General features: G+C 41.4%; 1 protein-coding gene across 3 annotated transcripts in view; it reads right to left on the bottom strand.

Moving 5' to 3' along the window:
* Nucleotides 1-203: 203 nt before the first annotated feature.
* Nucleotides 204-24324, bottom strand: part of MIER3 (MIER family member 3) — a 45741-nt gene continuing 21620 nt past the window's right edge. For 2 of the 3 annotated variants that reach the window (XM_077462697.1, XM_077462698.1), the window contains exons 6-14: nt 23679-23799; nt 22163-22248; nt 21895-21967; nt 21295-21440; nt 19511-19589; nt 18098-18192; nt 10302-10429; nt 7963-8105; nt 204-7825 (exon numbers count right to left, since the gene is read on the bottom strand). In XM_077462697.1, the coding sequence (XP_077318823.1) occupies nt 7371-7825; nt 7963-8105; nt 10302-10429; nt 18098-18192; nt 19511-19589; nt 21295-21440; nt 21895-21967; nt 22163-22248; nt 23679-23799 (1326 nt within the window). In that variant the 3' untranslated portion in view covers nt 204-7370. The remainder of the gene's footprint in view (nt 7826-7962; nt 8106-10301; nt 10430-18097; nt 18193-19510; nt 19590-21294; nt 21441-21894; nt 21968-22162; nt 22249-23678; nt 23800-24324) is intronic. The other variant, XM_077462699.1, reaches the window with a different exon arrangement.

Raw genomic sequence — 24324 nt, 5'->3', positions numbered from 1 at the left:
ATGAAAGTAAAAAAGAAAAAAGAAAAAAGGGGGGGGGGGGGGGCTATAAAAAATAAAATAAAAAACCTAACACATCCAATAATTAAGTAAACCAAAATCTTGGGTAAAACCCCCTCTAGACGTCTGCAAAACTAGTGAAAGTTCATCACAATATCCCCATGCAAAATATTCCCAGTAGAAAAATCTTATACACTCAGAGGAAGTTAAGATTTCCAGACTTTTATTTCTGGAACTGTACACCAGATATTAAAGTACAACAAAAATACAAAATAATGGCTTTAAAAAAAAAAAAAAAAAAAAAAAAAGTCAGTGTTTATGTACAAATATTAAAACCAATGAACAGTGACCTCCTTGAGCCTTTTTGATACTAAAACGTTAATGTGATTGTCACCCAATGTTCCTGGGGATTATAGCAGTAATTCTGAAACTGGAAAAACACTGGCGATCCAACAGGAATATTCATACATATCTTAAATATATATGGCAATTATTTCCATTTCTTTATTTTTAAAAAAATACCTCTCAGTAAATCGGGAGCCATTTAGATGGGTAAACTTTTCAGGTCTTAGAAAAAATAGAGCATTCTAATTACTTGTAGGAGGCGTCATATACGCATAGGAAGCCTTGCAGGATAACAACCAAGGATTTACTTTGATAATGAAGTAACTCAAACACACAAAAAAAATAAACTTCTCAAAAGTTCAGGTGTGAAGCATAGTAAGATTTTTGCTGATGAATAATAAAAAAAAAATACCAGGAAATAAAACACTGCACAACTGTCAACATATTTATACACGCTTTAGTATTTTCTTAGAACTTTCTGCAAACCCTTCAAGTAAATTCAGAAAAAAAAAAATAAAAAAAAAATGAAAAACATTCATCATGAAAATTTATGGACAGGCTGACAACTCAGTGTACAGCTAAAAGGAAGAAGAATGAGACTCCAGAAAGCGGCAAACTTATAGGAAGGGTTATAAACATTCCATGCCTACAAATTTATGCTTTTTTGTTCCAGATTTAACACTTTACACATAGGTTTATGTATGGCCTTAGTCTATGCTCGGTGGAGACAATCTCACCTATAGAAGAGAAAATGAAGCCGTATTTACTACAAACTAACTGTATAATCCAGGTGGTGACCAAAGACATCTCAAAATGACTACGGTGTGAATGCAAGAACTTGGTTGAAGTGGTGGCTGTACAGCTAAACACAAGCAAATCTATACATTTGTGTGACTGTATCTGAGTTTCCAGATTATTATATAGCATTTATATCAAGCCAGAAGTTTTCATAGCACTTTACAAAATGGACTAGTCAAAGGATTCACATTTTTGCATTGCAAACCGCAATCAACTTTGACAACATGACTCAAAACAATTTGGTTTTGGATGACAAGTCCGAAAGACACCTGTGACATAGAAGTCCAACATAATAGAATATGTAGAGCAAATTTTCTTACTCCACTGTTTTTAGCTCATTATGCTGTATGTAAACTTTGCACATGTTCAACTTTGGATCTAAAACAAACAGGCAAATTGTATAAGGAGTAACCAACTGAATATGTCACTGCAATGTACCATAGTGCACCTTATAGGTGTTTTGCCAATAAGTGGCACCCTAGGGATACATCAACAGTAGGAAAAAATATAATGCATTAAATATAAACGCATCTTAAATCACCTTCCATTCAGAAATATATTTAATATAGTTTAAGGCCAATATTTCACAAAACTAAGGTAGATCACCACACTAAGCCATTGCATAAGGATCATTATTGCCACTGACATCATTAGTCTCTAGTAAACCAAATGGCTGGATCTTTTTTGTGGAAGGATTATGACCCCCTGAATAAGACAGTTCCAAACTACAGCAAAATGTGCCGTTTGAAAGCAAACAAGTCCAAAGGCCTCACGTCTCTCTGGCAGCAAATTCTTCTTCCTTTTTTGGGGATTCAACATGTAAATGGGGACAGCGGGATTACTGCAGAAACAGTTTTCTCTCAGCAGTTAAGACGCTGCTGCTCCACTGACTTATAACACTCACTAGAAAAAGCAGATAGCCATTTACCAAACAGGTTTTTTTCTGTTTTTGGTTTGTCTGCATGAAATAAATGGCTGAAAATTTAAAAAAGGAAAAAAAAAAAAAAAAAAAAAAAATCACTGGTTTCCTAGGAGGAATTGTGCTTAACAACATTTCATTTCAAAAGGCAAGATAGATAACATTTGTAGGTTTCTTCATGCCAATTCTAAAGTGTACCTGTAATCTATTTGCAGTAAATGCATCCATTTTGGATACAGTCCAGGAAACCATTATTTACCTCATTGTCTCAGTGATGTCACATGTGCAAAATGCCCATATTAAGAAGGACACAGGTACACGTTAAACAGTGCGCATGGAGGAACCTCAGGCTTGCCACACTGGTCTGCTATACTGTGCTTCTGTAAAAAGGTACAGCCAATAACACAAAATGTTTCGTATTTCATTTCTTTATAATTTAGTACAGGCCCATGTGGCAGCCAGAGTGACAATTTAAACAGAAAGCTCAGCTTTATTAAAAAGAACCCAAAAAAAAATAAAAATAATAATAAATAGCTATTTTACATGGGTAAAGTTAATAGTGGTACACATTGTGTCACATTATGCATGCACAAAAATGTTACTATACACTGCAGGAAGTCAGAAAACAATTTTACAGAAATAGATATATCTAAGATAAAGAGAAATTTACAGATATTTACAAAATTCTTGCAATTATTGCCTCATCACGAGAATTAAGAGGTAAAGATTTAATGCTAGCTCACAGTTTCCAACACTCTTTTTGCCCACACAACCAGCAATGCAATACTTTGAAAAACATAAAAATAAAATTAAACACACAAAAGGGGGTGGGGAAAAAGTTGCAATGGCAACCAGAAAGGCCTCACTTCCCAGAAGAGGGTTGCCAGGAAGAGAGGCCTAAAAAGAATTCGTAAGGCTTTACTAAACAGGATTCATACACTAGAAGTAAACTAGCATTACAAAAAGGCATGTATCGCTAGCTCAACTCGTTACACCATCAAAAAGTATTTTGGTCAAAAATAAAAATACTTTTTTTTTATTATTATTATTATTATTCTGTTAAACCACTAAAGTGTCTGTACAAACTGCTGACAATCAAAACTACTGGCAAGAAACTCAAGACTGTCTTCATCTACGTTAAGATTCCAGCAATGCATAGATTCACTGAATATTACTGCATTTGCCATGGAGAATGATTATGTTTTGCTAAAAGTGCAACAGGTTGAGCATTCAGTCATCCTTAAGCAACCACGATTTCTAAACCACTGTAAGCCCATTCCTTGGAGAAAATAATATAAACAAACAATCTAATGACTTTAAAGTGTATATAAACCCACAATCTAGATCTGGTGGGTTTGGCATCATGCCTCGCTGTATACAGGTTTCCCATTATTATCTTCAATATTTGGGAGCTTGTTGCCCTATCTCTTACCTGGCGATCCTGCTTTTTGATAAAGGCTGACAACACTACACCACTACCTCTCAGCTGCGGCATTGCCAGCTTCCTGTGCATGCACTCTTTCAGTTGGGTTGCCCATCAGGCCTGCATGTTCTCCTTGTAGCCCAGTGAATGCAATGAAGGAAAGTAGACAATGCTGCTGTAACATGCACAAATACAGAATATTGCTGCACTCCTTGGTATCTTTATTAAAGCATTAAAATGACATCACAGGAGCATTAAAAAGTGATACGTTTCATGCTAAATTCAGCGCTTACTGGTAACTAGAGCTGCAGGATGCTGAAAAAAAAAAAAAATTAATCTATTTTTTTTGCCCAAGATAGTAATCACAATTCTAGGCATAACATCATCTTTCACATTATTCAAAAAAAATGCGGCCAACTTTACTGTTTTTTTTTTTTTTTTTAATTAATTGAAGTGTATTTTTCCCCAAAAATTGTCTTTGAAAGACCGCTGCGCAAATACAGTGCAACATAAAATATTGCAACGACTGCCATTTTATTCTCTAGAGTCTCTGCTAAAAAAAATATATATATATAATGTTTGGGGTTCCCAAGTAATTTTATAGCAGAAAATACTGATTTAAACTTGAAGGCAACAAGTGTCAGAAAAAGGCTTAGTCTTTAAGTGCTTAAAAGTGACCTCGTTTACAGATCGCAGTTCATCCCTTTGATCTAAAAGAACCAAAAATGTTTCCTTTTATCTCCCAGTGCTGAGGAATTTTGATAAACATTTGCCATGGCTTTTTTTTTTTTTTTTTTGACAGCTGCTAGTGAGCAGAGAATGGCTCTGCACTTGTTATATGAAAGAACCGTGGAAATGGCAGATCAAAATTGTGAGGGGGTTGAATCGAGAGCGCAATTTTTTTAGCGATTAATCTTGCAGCTCTACTGGTAACGTGTCACCTTTTAATGTTCCTGGTCATACCCATGATGTCATTGTAATGCTTCAATAAAGATACAAAAAAGTTGTGCAGCAATATTCTGGATTTGTGAGTTACTGAATCTCACAAACGAGCTGCGCAGCACCCTGGGATCCAGTTCACAACATGCGAGTCAGTCACTCACAGTGGTATTACTTTGGCTTCGAGCTACCATCAGCCTTGAATGGGAAATGCGCTTACAGGCAGGATCTCCAGGTGAGAAACATTTCAACAGTCACAAAAATGTGCTTAAAGAAAACTGTATACAAGAGGATTACAAACATACAAAAAAATAAAAAATTAAGAAAATAGATTCAGGGTTTACATACGCTTTAAGCGGGGGCAAAGGCAGGCATTCATATTAAATACTACATAAAAATAAGAAAAAAAAAAAACTAGGCAAAAATAAAACTGCATACAGAACACGGGAAAGGTATGTTATTACCCACTGTTGATCAGCCTAATAAAGCCTGCAGTGTAAACTTAATTATCCTTCAAAAAACAGCAGTCGCTCAGGACCGGTTCCAATGCAGTTCACAGTAAGTTTAATAAATACCCTCCCTCTGAAAAATCTAGCTATGATCTATGCTCTCTGCACACACCCCAAACGTGTGCCATGAATGAACGGTGAATGGACACATTCCTCGGATGGACTATGGAGACGACATTCTCAACACTTGAGCCTATCTGGAGCAGCGGTAGAATAAAGAAGACAGTTGCAAAAGGTGTGCAGTATGAAGGACTCTTTGGCAGAGGAGCACACAGGACATGTGCAGGTTTTTTTTTTTTTGTTTTTTTTCCCCACTTTTAAAAATGATCTCTTCTGTGGCAAGTTTACAATGGGAGCACATAAACGCCTCCTGGCTAGGCCTGTAATGTATTGGTAAGCTTTGGGCTGCTCAGCAGTATTTATGTATGGGCAATGACAAAAGGATTACCCTTGTATTATGATCTGTTATAAATAAACGTGAATCACAGGTTAAGTAACTAGCAGTTCATGGCTGTATCTGATGCAACAAACAAGCAAAATGTAAAAAGGGAGCAGTACATCTAGGCCTTGGTTAAAACCTTGCCCATCCACGCCAGTCTGAAAAGGTTCAGAATAAAAAATGAGTGCCTTCATGTAAACTAGGATGTGCATTCTATCACTTAAAGTGTATGTCTGGGCAAAAAAAAAAAAATATATACATATGCAGTAAATCTCCGCAATACATGCATACTCATGTTTTATCCCTTTCAAAACAAAGCAAGTACAGAAAAATACCCGTTTATCCACCAGAAATCCAGTGAGCTCCCAACTTCCTGTTTGGGATTTTAGTGTAGCAAAGGCACTGTTATCAGCCCAAACAGCATAGTCAGCTGTGTCCCACTCGATTTCTCTCCCAGCAAAACAAATGCTTCTGCCTTGACTCCCAAAAGTCCATTTACATACAACATAGAGAAAGGTCTCTTCTGAAAAATAGTTCTGCTGTGTGCCAATGTCAACAGGAACTGACCCCCTTAAGTAGATGCTCCTGCAGAAAAACTTTACAAACATGGCTTAAAAGCAGAGTCCGTCTGTCGTCGTCGCCCTGCCGCAAAATTTTAAAAGTCAGCAGCTACACACTGTAGTTGCTGAATTTTAATATTAGGACACTTACCTGTCCTGGAATCTAGTGATGTCAGCACCCAAGCCAGTATTTCCATCGGCTATCAGGTGCTGCCGCCGCCATGGTCTGTAAGGAAGACTGGCATTAAAGCTTTGCGGCTTCACAGTCAGTTCCCTACTGCGTATTTGCGAAGCGCGCTGCGCTTTCTAAATGGCCTGGCTGCAGGAGAAGAACTTCTGAGTGATCGCACGGTGGTAATAAGATAAGCGGTGCTTTCACTTTTGGGTGGAACTCAGCTTTAATAAAAAGCCATTTCTCACAGCAGGAACAAGGCATAAGAAGAAAAAAAATGCTGGGACCTGACATTAAATAGGAATATGCAGGTCTTGGGGGTAAATTTGGGAACACCTCGACATACACTTTAAGCTTGGACAATATCTGCTTTCTCATTAAAGATACACAGATTAATGTGTAATTATTTTTTTTCCTTTTTTACAATTTAAAAAAAAAAAAAAGAAAAATTTGGACAAGTATCACTCCCTTTCTCCCGGTGAAAAGTACAACACTGCAAAAAGAGACAGAAGAAGACACATTCAGCTACGGTACACAGATCCACTCTGGCAGTATAAAGAACATTGTGTATTTATCCCCAAAAAAAATTAAAAAACAAACATGGTGAAGTGTATACTGTCCCAGGCACCAGCTGTAGTTGCTGGTCTTGGGGTCAGCTCAAGTGCTCTTCTTTTATATCTCTTATGAAATGGTATGCTTAAAGAAAAAAAAAAACAAAAAAAACAAACAAACATTGTGGAGGGTGAGACTGTGCAGTTCAAATTCGAATTTCCAGTCCTGCTTTAAATAAAAAATGCTACATTTAGCAGGGAAGGGACTGGTACCTGTAAACATTGGTTATCCACTGAACTCTCTGCTGTAAAACAAAGCTTACATCAAGAGTCGCCTACTCAGATCCTGAACCTGTGCTGGTTTACTTTTTTTTTTTTTTTTTTTTTTTTTTTTTTTTTTTTTTAGATGGAGACCAAGTTTATCTACCGAATTTTAAAGAAAGAAAAATAGAAGTTAAGCCTAAAAGCTGCTTTCCCAGATCATAATCCGAGTTCCCAACTCTGCCGAACATTGTCATTTTCCCATTAAATGGACCAAAAAAAAAAAAAGTTAAATTCTTGACAAAAATCAAGATATAGTTCTTTACATACAAAAGACATCACTGATGTCATAGTGAAAAGTTCAAACTTCCAGTGAAAGACTAAGCAAACCCGAAGTTTATGATCAGATTTTGCGGCGGCTGCGTCCCCAAAACAGAACGTTCGTAGGAGGATGGAGTCACTCCGACTGCAGGGCTGTATGGTGTAGTGTGTGCGAACTTATAAAACTATTTGTGTCATTTGCAGAAAGACTGCTGAAGTCTGCCATGGATACAGCCATTTTGGCACTGGTAATATGGTGCGCATGGTTGTCAAAGTCTACACTTAGGTTATTTACAGACACGTCGTTGATGAAGGGTTCTGGGACGGAGATCCCCATTTTTATCCTTTTTGCCGGCCTCTCCGTTTCCTCGCCACATAAGCTCACCGGGTTGAGGTCAGGAGGATAAAATCCAGTCTCAAACAAGGTAAAGCAATCACTTTCGCCATTGCTGGGCAAGTTGAGCAGGTCTTCTGTGCCGACAGGCACGTGGTTAACTGAGCCTCGGGGCAATGAGTCTAGCGATGGGAAGCCATCATTTAAACAGTTTACATCTGTAGAATTGCATACGTTGGTCACGCTGTGCGTCAGTGCTGAAAGGATAAAGGAACAGACAACTATAAATATAGATCTACTGCTGCTTCTCAGGTATGCAGTAAACATGCTCGGTATTGTCCTATACACATCCCATTTTACAGAGCATAAAAAGTTAAATGCAACGATAACCCACCTGTAAGGTCGTTCGCAGTTATATTCAGAATGTTAAGCTGGGTGTCGGGCATGGACTCAGACCTATTCTGGCAGGTTAAGGCTGATGGATGCTCAACTCCTCCAAGTGCCTCTGCTTCATCTACCAATCTGTCCATGTAATCCCTAAATACAATAGAAAACAGTGAATTCACATGGAAACAAGTGACAAACTAGCAGATCAGATGTGGCTAAAATTCAGCTGAACCACAGGAACAAAACAGTTTGGTCGGTCCACCGGGAAAAGAGTTTGTATGTAGTAATGTGGTTAATTTACTGGAGGGTGTGAAATCAAGTGCAGCTATGCATAGAAACCAATCGGCTTCCAGGTTCAAGGACCCCCGTTCACATCGAACCAATTTGACATGTCAAATCGCATGCCAAATCTGAGCCTTTTGCCGGCAACAGCACCGTCTGAATCGGTGCAACGCTGACTTTGTGGCGCAGCACCAAATTCCCAAAAGTAGTTCCTGCACTACTTTTGGTGACTTCAGGGGCGATTGCAATAGACATCTGTGCATGAAGCCAAAACAGAGGTCTTTCAAATCGCCCCTGAAATCGCACGGAAATGCGGGTTTGAAATTGTACGGGTTCAGCTGACACTGCTAAAAATCTGCACTGTTACTGTACACCATAGGCCTTTGCCTCTGCAGCAAAAGGGGGAGCAATTGAGGGGCAGTAAAAATGTAGCTCAGGCGCAGGGTTTTACTGCTCCCCCCCCCCCCCCCCCCCAATCACATGTAAATGAGCCCTTAGTGGTTCAAAGCAATGTAAAACTAGAATTAGGATTTAGCCATTAAGTTTTACATCAGGTTTAAACCACTTGCGGACCGCCTGCTCACAATGTACTGCAGACCATACATCGAGGTTTGCTTGCTGGTTTAGGGCGCACGCAGGCATGCCCCCACACCGGCAGCCCCTGTGATTGTACACAGAGCAAGCCCAACAACAGATCCCGGCCAATGATTCATGGCCGGGACCTGCGGATAGGCTGTGTGTAATCACAATCTAGAGCTCTGTGTTGACAACACAGGGCTCTGAACAGAGAGAACGCTTGCTTGGTTTACAGGGAGGGGAAATTTCAAGATCCATTAGTAAAAGCAGCACACTTTTACCCCCCTTTATTGCCCTAGATGTTAACCCCTTTGCTGCCAGTGCCATAAGTATAGGTGACAGTGCAGATTAGCAGCACTGATCACTGTATTAGCATCCCTGGTGATATCAGTGGCAGTTAGCAAGTTCCCCCCAGCATCAGTTAGTGTCAAATTTCTTGCCGCACTATCACAGTCCCACTATATGTCACGGATCGCCACCATTACTAGTATAAAAATCCCTATACAAAATAAAAAAATTTATATTACACACATATAGATATACACACACACACACACACACACACACACACACACACCATAGTTTGTAGGTGCTATAACAACTTTCACGCAAGCCAAACACACACTTTAAAAAAAAAAAAAAAAAATCCCATTTTTAACAAAAACATGTAGCAGAATACATTTTTGCCAAAATGTATGAAGAAATCTGCATTTTTTTTGGATTGGTTTTATAGCAGAAAGCAAAAAAAAAATTTCAGAATTCTGTCTTTTTTCTTACAAAAATTAACCCAGTAGTGATCAAATACCACCAAAAGAAAGCTCCATTTGTGTGAAAAATGATCTACATTTTGTTTGGGTCCAGGAGTTGCATGACCGAGCAATTAGCAGTTTAAAGTAACGCAGTGCTAAATAGCAAAAAAGGGCCTGGTCGTAAAGGGGGTAAAAGCTTCCGGAGCAGAAGTGGGTAAATGGTTAATGTGATTTTAAAAGCTGTTCATTTTTCAAAAAACCCCACAGCTATCAAAAAAACAAAACAAAAAAAACAAACCTTGTGATCCTGCCATGTAGGTTCTTGTTCAGGCAGTTTCTGTTTTGTTAACAATGCTCTATCCCCGTATCCTAAAGCTGGCCATACATTATACAAATTTCTTATTCAAGTTCCTTTAGAGATTTACCTTCAACTATGTAGTGCAAGGGCCTGCCTGATTACACACACACACACATTGAAAGTGTTTAGGTTTGACCTCATATTATATGGTTTTGGCAAATCTAAAATGATAATTGAATACGTAAACAAAAAAAGAAAAAAAAAGTAAAAATCATGTGGCTGAGCCTTAGTGAACAGACCAACCCATCACAGGCTTCACACAAGACGACAATCACTGGGATTATCGATTATAGATTGTTGCCATAATTTCAGGAATGTAAAAACCCCATAACCCAATTCAAACACACTTCAACATACATCTCCAGACTAAAATCAACTTACGTTACTCCAGGATGATGGTGATATCTTTTCTTGCCAAATCTAGTTTGCTGGGCAAAATTGTCATATCTCTCCGATTTCTTCCAGATGTAATAAAAAGCTACACATTCAGCTACTGTGCGAGTTCTCACCTGGATAGTGGAAGAAGGTAAAATGAGAAATTCAATCCAAAAAAACCTTCTGGACAGAGTAAGGCGATGGTCTCACAGCTTTTCAAAAACCATTACTATATGACACTGAAGGATGCAGCAGGGCAACAATCAGGACAACAATTAGTGAGGGTAACTCAGCTCTTCCCACTCTAGACCTGCCAGTCACAGGCTGTCATTAGGGATGAGCCGAACACCCCCCGGTTCGGTTCGCACCAGAACTTGCGAACGACCCCCGCGTTCGGCACGAACGTTAGAACCCCATTGAAGTCTATGGGACTCGAACGTTCGAATTGGAAAGTGCTAATTTTAACGGCTAATATGCAAGATAGTGTGCTAAAAAGGGTTTGGCGATCTGCCTCCTGCCTCAGGGGACATGGGTCACTGCAAAAAAAAGTTTTAAAAACTACCGTTTTGGCGGGAGCACTGATTTTAATGACGATTAAAGTGAGAAAAAAAAAAGTGAAATATTCCTTTAAATATGGTGCCTGGGGGGTGTCTATAGTATGCCTGTGAAGTGCCACGTGTTTCCCGTGTTTAGAACAGTCCCTGCACAAAATGACATTAAACGGAAATAACACCATTTAAAACTGCTTGCGGTTTTAATGTTATATCTGGTTCCTGCAATATGGTTGAAAATCATTCAGAAAAATGGCATGGGTAGCCCTCCCTGCCCATTACCAGCCCCTTTGGGTCTTGTACGCATATTAAGGGGAACCCCGTACCCATATTAAAAAAAGGAAATGAGTGTGGCCCCCAGGCCCTATATACTCAGAACAGCAGTATACAGGCGGTGCAAACAAGACAGGGACTGTGTAGGTTTGTTGTGTTAAGTTGAATCTGTTTGTAATTTTCAACTGGTACATTTTTAAAGTGTAGCTCCAGTCAAAAAAACTATTTTTAAGCTTTTTGGAAAACATAGGGAAGGGTTATCACCCCTGTATAATTTGTTTTGTCGTCCATCTTTTTTCATCTCACTTGCTGTTGTCTCCTTCCGTTTGCAAGTAGGAGATGTTTGTAAATTGGATGTTTGAAAGTAGGGGCCTGCCCTATATGCTCTGCAGAAATGGCGGAACAAGGTGTTGGTTTTGCAACAACATTGTAAGCCCTCAAAGTGACTCTTGGTGGCCGCTGGAGCGCCCTGCTGTGAACGATTATATCAAGAATTGTAATTACATGCCATTGTTGAACAGTGGTAGAAAAATTGACCTTTGGTGGTTGTGGTGCTGGTGCCACAACACTATAAGTCCTCACAGTTACTCTGGGTGGGCACAGGAAGGGGCCCTCCTGTGAAATATTATATCAAGAATTGTAATTACATGTCCCTGTTAAACAGGGGCAGAAAAATTGGGCCTTAGGCACTGGTGCCATCACACTGCAACCTCTGCCATACACTCTAGTTTTATTGCAGGAATTAGCCCTGCTGCAAAGCATTGCATCAAAAATTGTACTTAAACGCCCCTGTTAAACAGGGGCAGAAAAATTGGGCCTTAGGCACTGGTGCCATCACACTGCAACCTCTGCCATACACTCTAGTTTTATTGCAGGAATTAGCCCTGCTGCAAAGCATTGCATCAAAAATTGTACTTAAACACCCCTGTTAAACAGGGGCAGAAAAATTGGGCTGCTGGCATCACCCAGAACCAAAAATGTTCTTCCAACATATCAGCGGAGGAGGAAGAGGATAGACAATCAACATAACAGGACAGTCACTCAGCATCAGCATAGGCAGTCTTGAAGGGATGTGGTATTTCAAAAAAAATTATTCGGTTACATCAGCTTCAGGTGCTTGGTAGCTGTGGGTGATCCAAGACTGATTCATCTTGATGAAGGTCAGTCGATCAACTGATTCGGTGGACAGGCGCACCCTGTGATCGGTAACGAAGCCACCAGCAGCACTGAAGGTGCGTTCCGAAAGAACGCTGGATGCAGGACAGGCCAGGAGCTCAATTGCATACTGTGCAAGCTCTGGCCAGTGATCCATCCTCAAGACCCAGTAAGCCAGAGGATTTTCAGTGGGAAAGGTGTCCAAGTCTGACCTTGCCCCTAGGTATTCCTGCACCATGTAAATTAGACGCTGGCGATGGGTGCTGGAACCAATCATACCTTGGGGCTGCGGACTAAAAAATTGTCTGAACGCATCAGTCAGACGGCCACCTTCTCCACCGCTCCTTCTGACTGATGCCTCAGCAACACGTTGTCCAGGACCAGGAGTTTGTGACCTCCCAGTCTCTGGGAACGCGTTGCACAGAGCTTTCTGCAAGGCCTCCCGGAGATGTCTCATCCTCTGCTCCCTCTGCGATGGCAAGATAAGGTCGGCAACCTTACCCTTGTACCGTGGATCAAGGAGAGTGGCCAGCCAGTAATGGTCCCTCTCCTTGATCCGAAGAATACGAGGATCCTTCCGCAGGCTTTGCAGGATCAGGGAGGCCATGCAGCGTAGGTTAGCTGAGGCATTCGGTCCGGAGTCCTCTGGGTCACTAAGGACAACATGATCCGCAGCTACCTCCTCCCAGCCACGTACAAGTCCACGTGTTTCTTGGGACTGTAAATCATCCCTATAAGACTGCTGCTGCTGATGCTGAGTGCCAGCCTCCACCTCCATGCTGACACAATCATCCTCCTCCTCCTCTTCCTCCTCCTCACCCTCTTCCTGTGTGATGGGTGGCACAGCAGGAACACTGTCTGGATAAAGGGGGCCTTGAGAGGCAAGGAAGTCCTCCTCTTCCTGCCTCTGTTCTGCCTCAAGTGCCCTGTCCATTATTCCACGCAGCGTATGCTCCAAGAGGTGGACAAGAGGTATAGTGTCACTGATGCATGCACTGTCACTGCTCACCATCCTTGTGGCCTCCTCAAACGGTGACAGGACAGTGCATGCATCCCTGATCATGCCCCACTGGCGTGGTGAGAAAAAACCAAGCTCTCCTGACCCTGTCCTGGTGCCGTAGTCGCACAGGTACTCATTGATGGCCCTCTGCTGCGTGTGCAGCCGCTGCAGCATGGCCAATGTTGAGTTCCATCTGGTGGGCATGTCACATATAAGGCGGTTCTTGGGCAGGTTCAACTCCTTTTGGAGCTCAGCCAGCCGAGCACATGCATTAAATGATCGGCGGAAATGCACACAGACTCTCCTGGCCTGTTTCAGGACATCCTGTAAGCCGGGGTACCTGCCCAAGAACCGCTGCACCACCAGGTTAAGGACGTGAGCTACACAGGGCACATGGGTCAGTTGTCCCTGTCGGAGGGCGGAGAGGAGGTTGGTGCCATTGTCGCAAACCACCATTCCTGGCTTAAGCTGGCGTGGCGTCAACCACCTCTCGGCCTGCCCCTGCAGAGCTGACAAAACATCCGCCCCAGTGTGGCTCCTGTCCCCCAAACAAACCAGCGCAAGCACGGCATGGCATCGTTTTGCCTGCGTACTTGCGTAGCCCCTGCAACGCCTACGGAGCACCGCTGGTTCTGAGGACAGAGCACTGGAAGAGGCCGTGGAGGAAGAAGAAGAGGAGGGGGTGGAGGAGAGAGGTGTGTCACAACCAATAGTAGCATTTTGGAGGCGTGGTGGCGGAACAACCTCCAATACTACTGCACCTTGTCCTGCATCCTTCCCAGCAGCCAGAAGAGTGACCCAATGGGCCGTGAAAGACAGGTAACGTCCCTGTCCATGCCTGCTGGACCATGAGTCAGCGGTAATATGCACCTTACCGCTGACCGCCCTGTCCAGCGAGGCAAGGACATTGCCTTCCACATGCCGGTAGAGAGCCGGAATTGCCTTCCGTGAGAAAAAGTGGCGTTTGGGGACCTGCCACTGAGGAACCGCACATTGTACAAACTCACGGAAGGGGGCCGAATCTACCAACTGAAAAGGCAGCAGTTGAAGTGCTAGCAATTTAGCCAAGCTAGCATTCAACCGCTGGGCATGTGGATGGCTGGGAGTAAATTTCTTCCGCCGGTCCAGCAGCTGGGGCAGGGACATTTGTCTGCTATAATCGGACGTGGATGTACCACTAGCAGAGTTCCCGGAAGCACTTGGCTGTGACACACCTAATTCTACACCTTCATTCCTCTCAGAGCAGGTTTCAGAGAGGACTGAAGGTCTAGTGGGGTTGGAGATGCCAGCTGATGAGGAGCAAGGAGAGGTCCGCTTTGTTCTTTGGTGTGGGTCTTTGAGGTATGCTTGCCAACGAGCTGCATGGCAGGTCAACATATGTCTGGTCAAGCATGTGGTGCCCAAGCGGCTGATGTTTTGGCCACGTGAGATACGCTTGAAACATATGTTGCAAATAGCAGCGGTGCGATCTGATGCACTCGTCTCAAAAAAGGCCCACACCAAAGAACTTTTAGAATAACGCGCAGAGGAAGCGCTCTGCGCAGAGGAAGCGCTCTGCGCAGGCGGAGCTCTGCGGTGTGATTCAGTCGGTGTGCTGCCCCTAAGCTGGCCCCCGGAGGGCATCCTGCCTCGTTGGACATGTGCCTCCTCCTCCTCCTCCTCCTCCCTCCTTCCAGGCACCCACGTGGAGTCAGTGCCCTCATCATCCCCTCCCTCTCCATCGCTGTAGCAAACCTGGCAGTATGCTGCAGCTTGTGGAACATTACTGCCAGATTGCTGTCCTTCTTGAGCATCCCCTCTCTCTGTGCTCACGCTACTGCCTTCCTCTAGCTGAGTGTCATCATCAGAGCCCACCAAACACTGGGCATCCTCCTGGAGCATGTACCCAACACTGTGCTCAAAGAGTTCAGGAGACTCCTCAGGAGGACGTGGTGGGTCTAGGGAAGGAGTCACTGATGATGACATTGAGAGGAGGGACGACGATGTGTTGGCAGCTGCTTTTCTACTACCCTGAGACTGGGTGAGAGAGGATGAGGAGGATGAAGAGGGCTTGGTCATCCACTCTACCAAGTCGTTGGCATGTTGCGGTTCAACATGTCCAGCTGCAGAAAAGAAGGACAAGCATGTCCCATGGCCACGTGCTGATGACAATGCACCGCGTCCCCGACCAGCACTGTTGTCTCTAGACACAGAGCCTGCTTGCCCTCTTTTATCGGCTCGCGTCTGTCTGCCTCTCCTTGCTGGCCTTCCAGACATGGTAATGGCCTGAAGGGAGTTGGGTAAAACAGTAGTTGGGTAGTTTATATTGTGCTGGAGGCACACAACACCCACTAACTCCTGCAGATGCCTTTTTTATAGAACAGCAGAGTTAAAGGGGTATATACAGATGTATACTGTGCTGTGCTGGAAGCACACACAACTTCCAATAACTCCAGCAGATGCCAATCGGGCCCAAATACAGAACAGCTATGTAGGTGGATAATAGCGGTATGTACTGGGTACAGAGCAGGCACACAGCACGCACTATCTCCTGAGTGACACTGCTGACTGCAAGCTCTATTGTTAAAGATGGACCACTAGCTATATAGGTGAGGTGAATATCACGGTGTATACTGCGGTCAGGGCACGCAGACAATAACAAGAAAACAGCAGAGTTAAAGGGGTATATACAGCTGTATACTGTGCTGTGCTGGAGGCACACACAACTTCCAATAACTCCAGCAGATGTCAATCGGGCCCAAATAGAGAACAGCTATGTAGGTGGATAATAGCGGTATGTACTGGGTACAGAGCAGGCACACAGCACGCACTATCTCCTGAGTGACACTGCTGACTGCAAGCTCTATTGTTAAAGATGGACCACTAGCTATATAGGTGAGGTGAATATCACGGTGTATACTGCGGTCAGGGCACGCAGACAATAACAAGAAAACAGCAGAGTTAAAGGGGTATATACAGCTGTATACTGTGCTGTGCTGGAGGCACACACAACTTCCAATAACTCCAGCAGATGTCAATCGGGCCCAAATAGAGAACAGCTATGTAGGTGGATAATAGCGGTATGTACTGGGTACAGAGCAGGCACACAGCACGCACTATCTCCTGAGTGACACTGCTGACTGCAAGCTCTATTGTTAAAGATGGACCACTAGCTATATAGGTGAGGTGAATATCACGGTGTATACTGCGGTCAGGGCACGCAGACAATAACAAGAAAACAGCAGAGTTAAAGGGGCATATACAGCTGTATACTGTGCTGTGCTGGAGGCACACACAACTTCCAATAACTCCAGCAAATGACAATCGGGCTCAAATAGAGAACAGCTATGTAGGTGTATATAGTGGTATGTACTGGGTACAGAGCACGCAGACAGCACGCACTAACACTACTGACTGCAAGCTCTATTATTAAAGCTAGATCACTAGCTATATAGGTGAGGTGAATATAGTGGTGTATACTGCGGTCAGGGCACAGACAGTAACCACTACACAAGAGCAAAATAGTAAATCAGCCAAAAACGATTGGTGTGTAACTGTGTTGAAGGTACACAGAACACCCACTGCTTCAGATGCTAACAAACACTACACGAGGCCGCCTGAAAGGCAGCTTTATATAGTGTGGGGCGTGCACTACACTGTCTGAGCTATGATTGGCCACAGGCAGGATGCCTGTGACCAACCATTGCTCTTCCCGCTACTGGCGCTGCGATTGGCCAAGCATGCGGGGTCACAGTGCATGCTTGGCCAATCGTGAGACAGCAATGCATTGCGCCATCGCAGTGCATTGTGGGCCACACGAATTTTGCCGCGAACGGCCCAAACGTTCGGAATTCGGCGAACGCACGAACGACCGATGTTCGAGTCGAACATGCGTTCGACTCGAACACGAAGCTCATCCCTAGCTGTCATCATGGGAATTAAAGGATCTGAATGACACATTCTTGAACTGGTCTGAAGGCAGCTTGAATGAGCAGTTGCTTTTGCACCTTCACAGAGGATTATTTTGACAGCTTAGAATAGATGACTCTGGACCTAGAAATGTTACAAATGTGCACATCAAGTGAAACTCTAGATTTGCCGTTTTATTTTTTTACCTTTACATACACAATTCGCCTATATTCTATGCAACGCTCCTATCCTTTTCCACTAAAGAAGCTGCCATCTTAGCCAATGTATGGTCAGCAGATGCCAATGGTGCTGAACATGTGATTGGCTATTTCAGTTGCAAGCAAAAGTAAAATGTGACAGTTATCATTCATTATATGCCTTGAATTTAACAGTTTTTCAAAAGTTAAATCAATGGCTTTAATATATATATATATATATATATATATATATATATATATATATATATATATATATATATATATATATATAATTTTTTTTATCACACACACACACACACACACACACACACACACACACACACACACACACCATCTCACAAAAGTGAGTACACCCTCACCTTTTTGAACATATTTTATATCATTTCATGTGACAACACTGAAGAAATGACACTTTGCTACAATGTAAAGTAGTGAGTGTACAGCTTGTATAACAGTGTCAATTTGCTGTCCCCTCAAAATAACTCAACACACAGCCATTAATGTCTAAACCGCTGGCAACAAAAGGGAGTACACCCCTAAGTGAAAAATGTCCAAATTGGGCCTTGTTAGTGTTACAAGGTCTCAGGTGTGAATGGGGAGCAGGTGTGTTACATTTGGTGTTATCGCTCTCACTCTCTCATACTGGTCACTGGAAGTTCAACATGGCACCATCTAGTCACATTCATTGCACAGTAATACAATGTGAAATATAGTTACCTTATTTTTCTGTATTAGATGAAAATCTTTCCCATGGATTAGAAGTGCATGTTCAAAATTTCTACATTCTTCCTCAGTCCATGGCTTGAACTCTTCTGAAGAAAAAATAAAATCAGTGAGGTAGACCTTTCTGTGGTTAACCTGGCAGTTTAATCTATATTTCAGGCTAGAAACAGATGTTTTGCATTAGGAACACACTTCTGTTTTTTTGGGGTGACAAAGACTTGAGGATGAGCAGAGGAAAGAATGAACAGTCCCCACTCTTTAAGCTGGCCATGCACCAAAGGCAAATCAGCAGTCACCATCAAAACAAGGCCTAGAAGAGCTGGCGCTGGAGCAGCATTCAGGAAACCATGTTTAGAGCACGGAGAATGCAGAGAACACACACACACACACACACACACACACACACACACATCACTTCCCTAGCCAAGCCACTCCAAATGCGATATGAAAAAGGCAGTAATGGGTGTAATCCACTCTTTAATCCCAAATTGTCACCCCTATATCATCAAACACATTGATGAGCCAGAAAAAGTAGTTAGCTAGTGGCACGCTACATCAAACAGAGCTTTAGCACTAATTTCCCTAACTGGCACATTGCAAACATTAGCGGGTCCATAAAAGGAGCACTTAATAATAAAGCGTACATTAGACTAGCAGGAATTGGTGTAAATTTTCTAGCTCAAACCCTTGCACTTGAAGACATTTTTTTTTTTATTATTATTAGGCAGAAGCCAAGACATCACTAAATCTACCATATACACTTTAGTGTAACAAAGACAAAAAAAAGTGTTAACTGAAATTCTACATTTCTTCTGGGTGTGCTGGAGGAAGCAATACAGGATACACTTATTAGTGAGGCCGCTGGCCGGGCTCTCTTCAAGCCTGTAAACTGATGCACTGGACTACGTAGACTGTACCCTCCATGCAGATGTGGGTAGATTAAATGGGCACCACCCTTAGATACGAAAAGTTAATATAGCAACATAAAGGTAACCCATATACATTTGATAAAGTGTGGGGCGGTTGGTTGGCAATACCAGAGCTGGCCCCTGTGGACTTAATTTGGGCCGGATTGTTACTATAAAGACATATGACCCCTGGTCTCCTGGGATTGAAGAGACGCAAGGGAATGTGTGGAAGGCGCTTGATTTTCACAAGTGACAATACTTGGTGTACTGATGTGCATGAGGGATAAATATTTACTGAACTATGTATTGTGACAAAATACTGCTTTGTTCTTTTTCTTTGATGGTGCATAATATTATGCATGGACGCTGGAAACTCTTTTCTTTGCATGGCTTGTTGACTCTTCAATATACTTCTATCCGATTTTTTTTTTTATAAATAAAAGGAAAATTCTACATTGCTGTTTCTAAGCAATGACCAATGCAATCTTTGAGCTCTTACCATGTAACGCTCCTCTACTGCAAAACCTTTCCATTGCCTCTGGGAAGTCGTATTCACACTTGAAGAGCTCATGCAGAGCCTGCAAAATGGAAATGACACAGTGAATCCAAATTCAACCATATGATTGAATAATTCTGCTCATGAACATTCTGAACATAACAGTGGCAGTCTCCTGTAGTGTTAACCACTTCCCCTGGATTAACGTCATAGGACGATGGGGACGATGGGGACTTTGAGTGGAGATATCTGGATAATGCCTGCAGGCATCATCCAGATATTGTGTTTTTTCAGCCGGCGATTCCCTGCAATATAAAGCCATCATAGTGGCTGTTTAGCTGCCTTTACAAGCAACGGTAGGGTTCCCGGCCAACTCCATGACCCTTAGAGGCCAGAAGCGGCGTCATGACGTCACTTCCGGCGCAGGCAAATGTAAACACTGCTGGGTTTTTTTTTAGCTGGAAAGCCAGAGATCGATTTTTTGGGGGATCTCAGGCTTTCCAGCATAGAGGAGAGATGTGGGGACCTATTCCTATTACAAGGGATATTTATATTCATTGTAATAGAAATAAAAGTGATCAAAAAATAAAATAAAAACGGGAAAGAGAAAAAATAAAATTTAAGCGCCCCGATCCCCTCATGCTCGCAGGCAGAAGCAAACGCATACCTAGGTCGCACCCACATATGTAAATGGCTTTCAAACCATACATGTGAGGTATCACTGCGAACACTAGTGTGAGAGGAATCATTCTAGCGCTAGATCTTCTGTAACTCTAAACAGGTAATCTGTAAAAAATAATAAAAGCGTAGTTTGGTGCCATTCCACAAGTGTGCACAATTTTAAAGCATGACATGTTAGATATCTAGTCACTCAGTGTAACATCTTTCAAATTCAAAAAAAAAAAAAAAAAAAAAAAAAAAAAAAAAAAAAGATATATATATATATATATATATATATATATATATATATATATATATATTTATATTTGTTTTGTTTTAATTAATTAAAGTTTTTTTTTTTTAAGAAAAAGAAAAATCGCGTTTTAAAAAATGCTGCACAAATACCCTGTGACATGAAAAATTGCAACAACCGCCATTTTATTTCCTAGGGCAAGGGTCTCCAAACTATGGCCCTACAGTTGTTCAGAAAATTTCCATCATGGCTAGTCATGTCTGTGAGTGTCAGAGTTTTACAATGCCTCATAGGAGGTTTAGTTCTGCAACAGTTGAAGGGCCGTAGTTTGGAGATCCCTTCCCTAGGTTTATTATATATATATATATATATATATATATTTTTTTTTTTTTTTTTTTTCTAGCAAAAAAAATAAAAAAAGGACGATTTTTACACGTAGGAGAGAAATGCCAGAATTGACTTGGCTGGCAAGCCAACATTATTTTTTAACGTGACTACAGACTGAACAGGGTAGTTTCCAGTAATGGGAGTCAATCTCCAATATGGCAGCTAAAGCAAATGTAACTGCTTGGAGTTTGGAGTAGAAGCAGGCTGCCGAAATGGTTTACAGAAACAAATCAGAGCAGATCTTCAATTGCCAATATCCATATTTAAATTTTAGTGTTCCAAAGTCTGAGCCTGATAAAAAAAAAAAAAAAAAAAACAGACTAGCTCCCGATGCTAGTTTCACTTCCTCTCTAAACTGAATAAAATTTAGTTTAGTGCAATAGCAACGTTTTCTCCAAAACAGTGGTACAACAGCAAACTTTGTTGCCCTAGTTACTATGTAAATAAAAAAAAAAAAAATCCCTCAACATATAAAATAATAAGTCACCTGTTCGTTATCTTTGATGACCCCATCTGATACTCTATTGTGCATAATCTTCTTGTCCATCTTCATGGTTTCCAACAGAAAATCCTCCACTTTGCTCTCTGGAACAACTTCAGGACTCCAGATCAACTGATCTTGGTGTTCGTAGTCTGTAATGCATTTTATAAACAGATATTATGTAGTCTTTATTTATGCCACCCTCTCTGTAATGGTTGTGATTAAGGCTGACCATACACAGTTTAAACCTGATTCGAAACGTTAATGGGCAGGCTGAATGTACAAAGCAGATCGACTTGGGTACAAACAGCCTACCGGATTGTCTTGCAATTATTGCTAACGTCTACTATAGCTACGAGGGATGATCATTGTCTTCTCCCGGCGGGGATGGCTTCCCTCTCCCGCCGGGAGCAGACAAATTGCTCGGCAAGAGGGATTCCCCTGTCAGCGCTGTGTTGATGGGGGAATTACTTGTGGTTGCAGGAAATAAATTTGCATTGTGTATGGCCTGCCTTAGAAAAGCTTTCCCCAGACATTTCACAATACATTCCAAAGTATTGTTTACAAAATGCTGCTTTATGCGAGATGAAATGTCCATCAACTTACCAGATAAATCTGCCATGTAATGTCCCTGAAAAGGTGGGATTTCTGCCTGATACTGTGAACCAACCATTATTTCCTAAAAGACACAGAAAGATAAAACACCATTTAGCATCATATCAAAGTCTTTTGACTGAGGAACCCCCTCTTTCTGTATTCAAAGTTGAAGCAAGCATTTGTAAACAGTAGCATAATAAAATGCAGCCCAGCAGCCGATACCTTTATCCACAAGCAGTGTTGAAAAGCCCATAAACACACACACACACACACTTACCTTTCTTAAATCTTCTGAAGAATTTCCAATTTCCGTTTCCAAATCCTCACTTTCCCACTCTCTATCACCATCGTATGCAGTATTTGCTACACATAAGGTTAAAGACAAATTTAGAATAAAATGAGCAAGGTTACTTTCTTCTTTTAAGCTCCAATATCTAGTTTTATTAAAAACAAACTGTGGACCAATTTTAAGAAGGTATTTTTGTAACATGTCTCTTAGTGCTCTTTAGAGATATAAGCAACACCCTTTTTACAAAACTTTCAGCTGTTAAATTAGCATTTTTTTTTTTTTTTTTTTCAGCTTAAGAACATTTTCAGCAATCACAGAAAATACCAGTTTTGTTTTTTTGCCATGGATACTAGAAAGATGTCTGCATATTACTTTCAGTTTAGCCAACATTACAGTAATATTACACGTGGATATGAAGAATCCTAAATATGGTCATTTTAGCAGAAAAGGTCACTTATGGGCAATAAAATAAGTTTTTCTTGGATTTCACTGGTGAACAAAAGAATTCAGAAACATTTGGGTTATATTGCCGCCTACGGAAGCTTGCACAATGGGAAACAGAAAAATTACGCAAGCCCTTGTATAACCCCTCCTCTATGGAGCATGCCTCAGTTTTGTGAGTAAGCAGTACCAAGAACCAGAAAAAAAATAATAATAATAATAATAAAATAAATTTTATATATATATATATATATATTTATTTATTTATATTAAATAGACAGGTGTGTCCCTCAATGTATTCCATGAAAAAAAAAATATTATGGGAAACATAAAAAGGTTTTCTCTCATCTTTTAAGTGACAGAAATTCAGAAACAGGATGCCCAAAAGCAGCCTCAATTTTAAGTGACACCTAATGGTGCAAATAATTGGGCTGAAGCCCCAGGAGCTACCTCACCATCATTATATATATATATATATATATATATATATATATATATATATATATATATATATATATATATATATATATATATATATATATATATAAATATAAAACACACACACACACACACACACACACACACACACACAAAGAGTCTTCAGATTCAAAAGAATGTTTTTTGCCATGGCTCTGGTCCTGGAAAGTGCTCTGCAGCAAACAGTGCACAAAGGTCTGGAAAGCACCACAATGTAAAGCCCAGTGACTAAAGGACACCTTCCATGCTAGCCCTACATGTCCAGTCCTGTGAGGTCCAGGTATGGTCTCCAAAGCTTTTGCTCTATATAGCAACTCAAGCAGAAATGTAGCAAGGAAACTTCATTAAAGTCAACAAGGAAAAAAAATAAAACAACATGAAGTGAGAAAGCTAACAAAAATAGTTAGCTTCATGCTTGTCAATTTTCCAACCTCTGTAGGAGGCAGTATAAACCAAATGTTTCTGCATTTTTGTGTCCATCAATGGACGAGAAAGAAGAAAATAAATAAATAAAAATCACTGATCATACATTTGTTTTTTTCTAAAGATTTCTAAATGTAGGTAAAATAATATTTCAAATGCTTACATCTTAAAGGTCGAGGAAAAAAGTCTGGCGTTTCGTGTGATGTGACGGATGGAGTCAAATCATCAGCTGAAGACTGCGTTTCTTCATCATCACCTGACAAAAGGTCCTTTGCAATTTCCTCCTGAGAAGACAGAAATAGAGCTACCAACTGTTCCACTGCAATCAAAAGTATAGTAGAGCTGAAAGAATAACCTTTCCATCTACATTATATGACCAAATGTTTGTGAATACCTGACCCTTGCACAGTTATGAGATTGATGGACATCACATTCCTAATCTCCCCACCCCCTTTGCAGTTATAACAGTCTCCACTCTTCTGAGAAGGCTTTCTAGGGATTGAAGTCAGGGCTCAAGTTCCTCCACACCAAACTCATTGCGATTGATTTACTAAAGGCAGAGCCACTGTGCACTACAAGTGCACTTGGAATTGCAGTCACTTTAGATCTGAGGGGAACATGTAAGGAAAATAAAACACAGCATTTTTGCTTGCACATAATTGGATGATAGATAGAAGTCAGCAGAGCTTTCCCTCATTTCAGATCTACAGCGACTGCACTTTCAAGTGCACAGTGGATTTGTCTTTAGTAAATCTACCAAATTGTGTCTTTATGGAGCTACCTTTGTGCACAGGGACACAGTACAGAAC

Source organism: Lithobates pipiens, unplaced genomic scaffold (assembly GCF_037356315.1).
Source record: "Lithobates pipiens isolate NorthernLeopardFrog02 unplaced genomic scaffold, aLitPip1_a1.2 Scaffold_3, whole genome shotgun sequence".
Lineage (NCBI taxonomy): Eukaryota > Metazoa > Chordata > Amphibia > Anura > Ranidae > Lithobates > Lithobates pipiens.
Note: the sequence above shows the minus strand (reverse complement) of the source record. Positions and strands in the feature narration are given on the sequence as shown.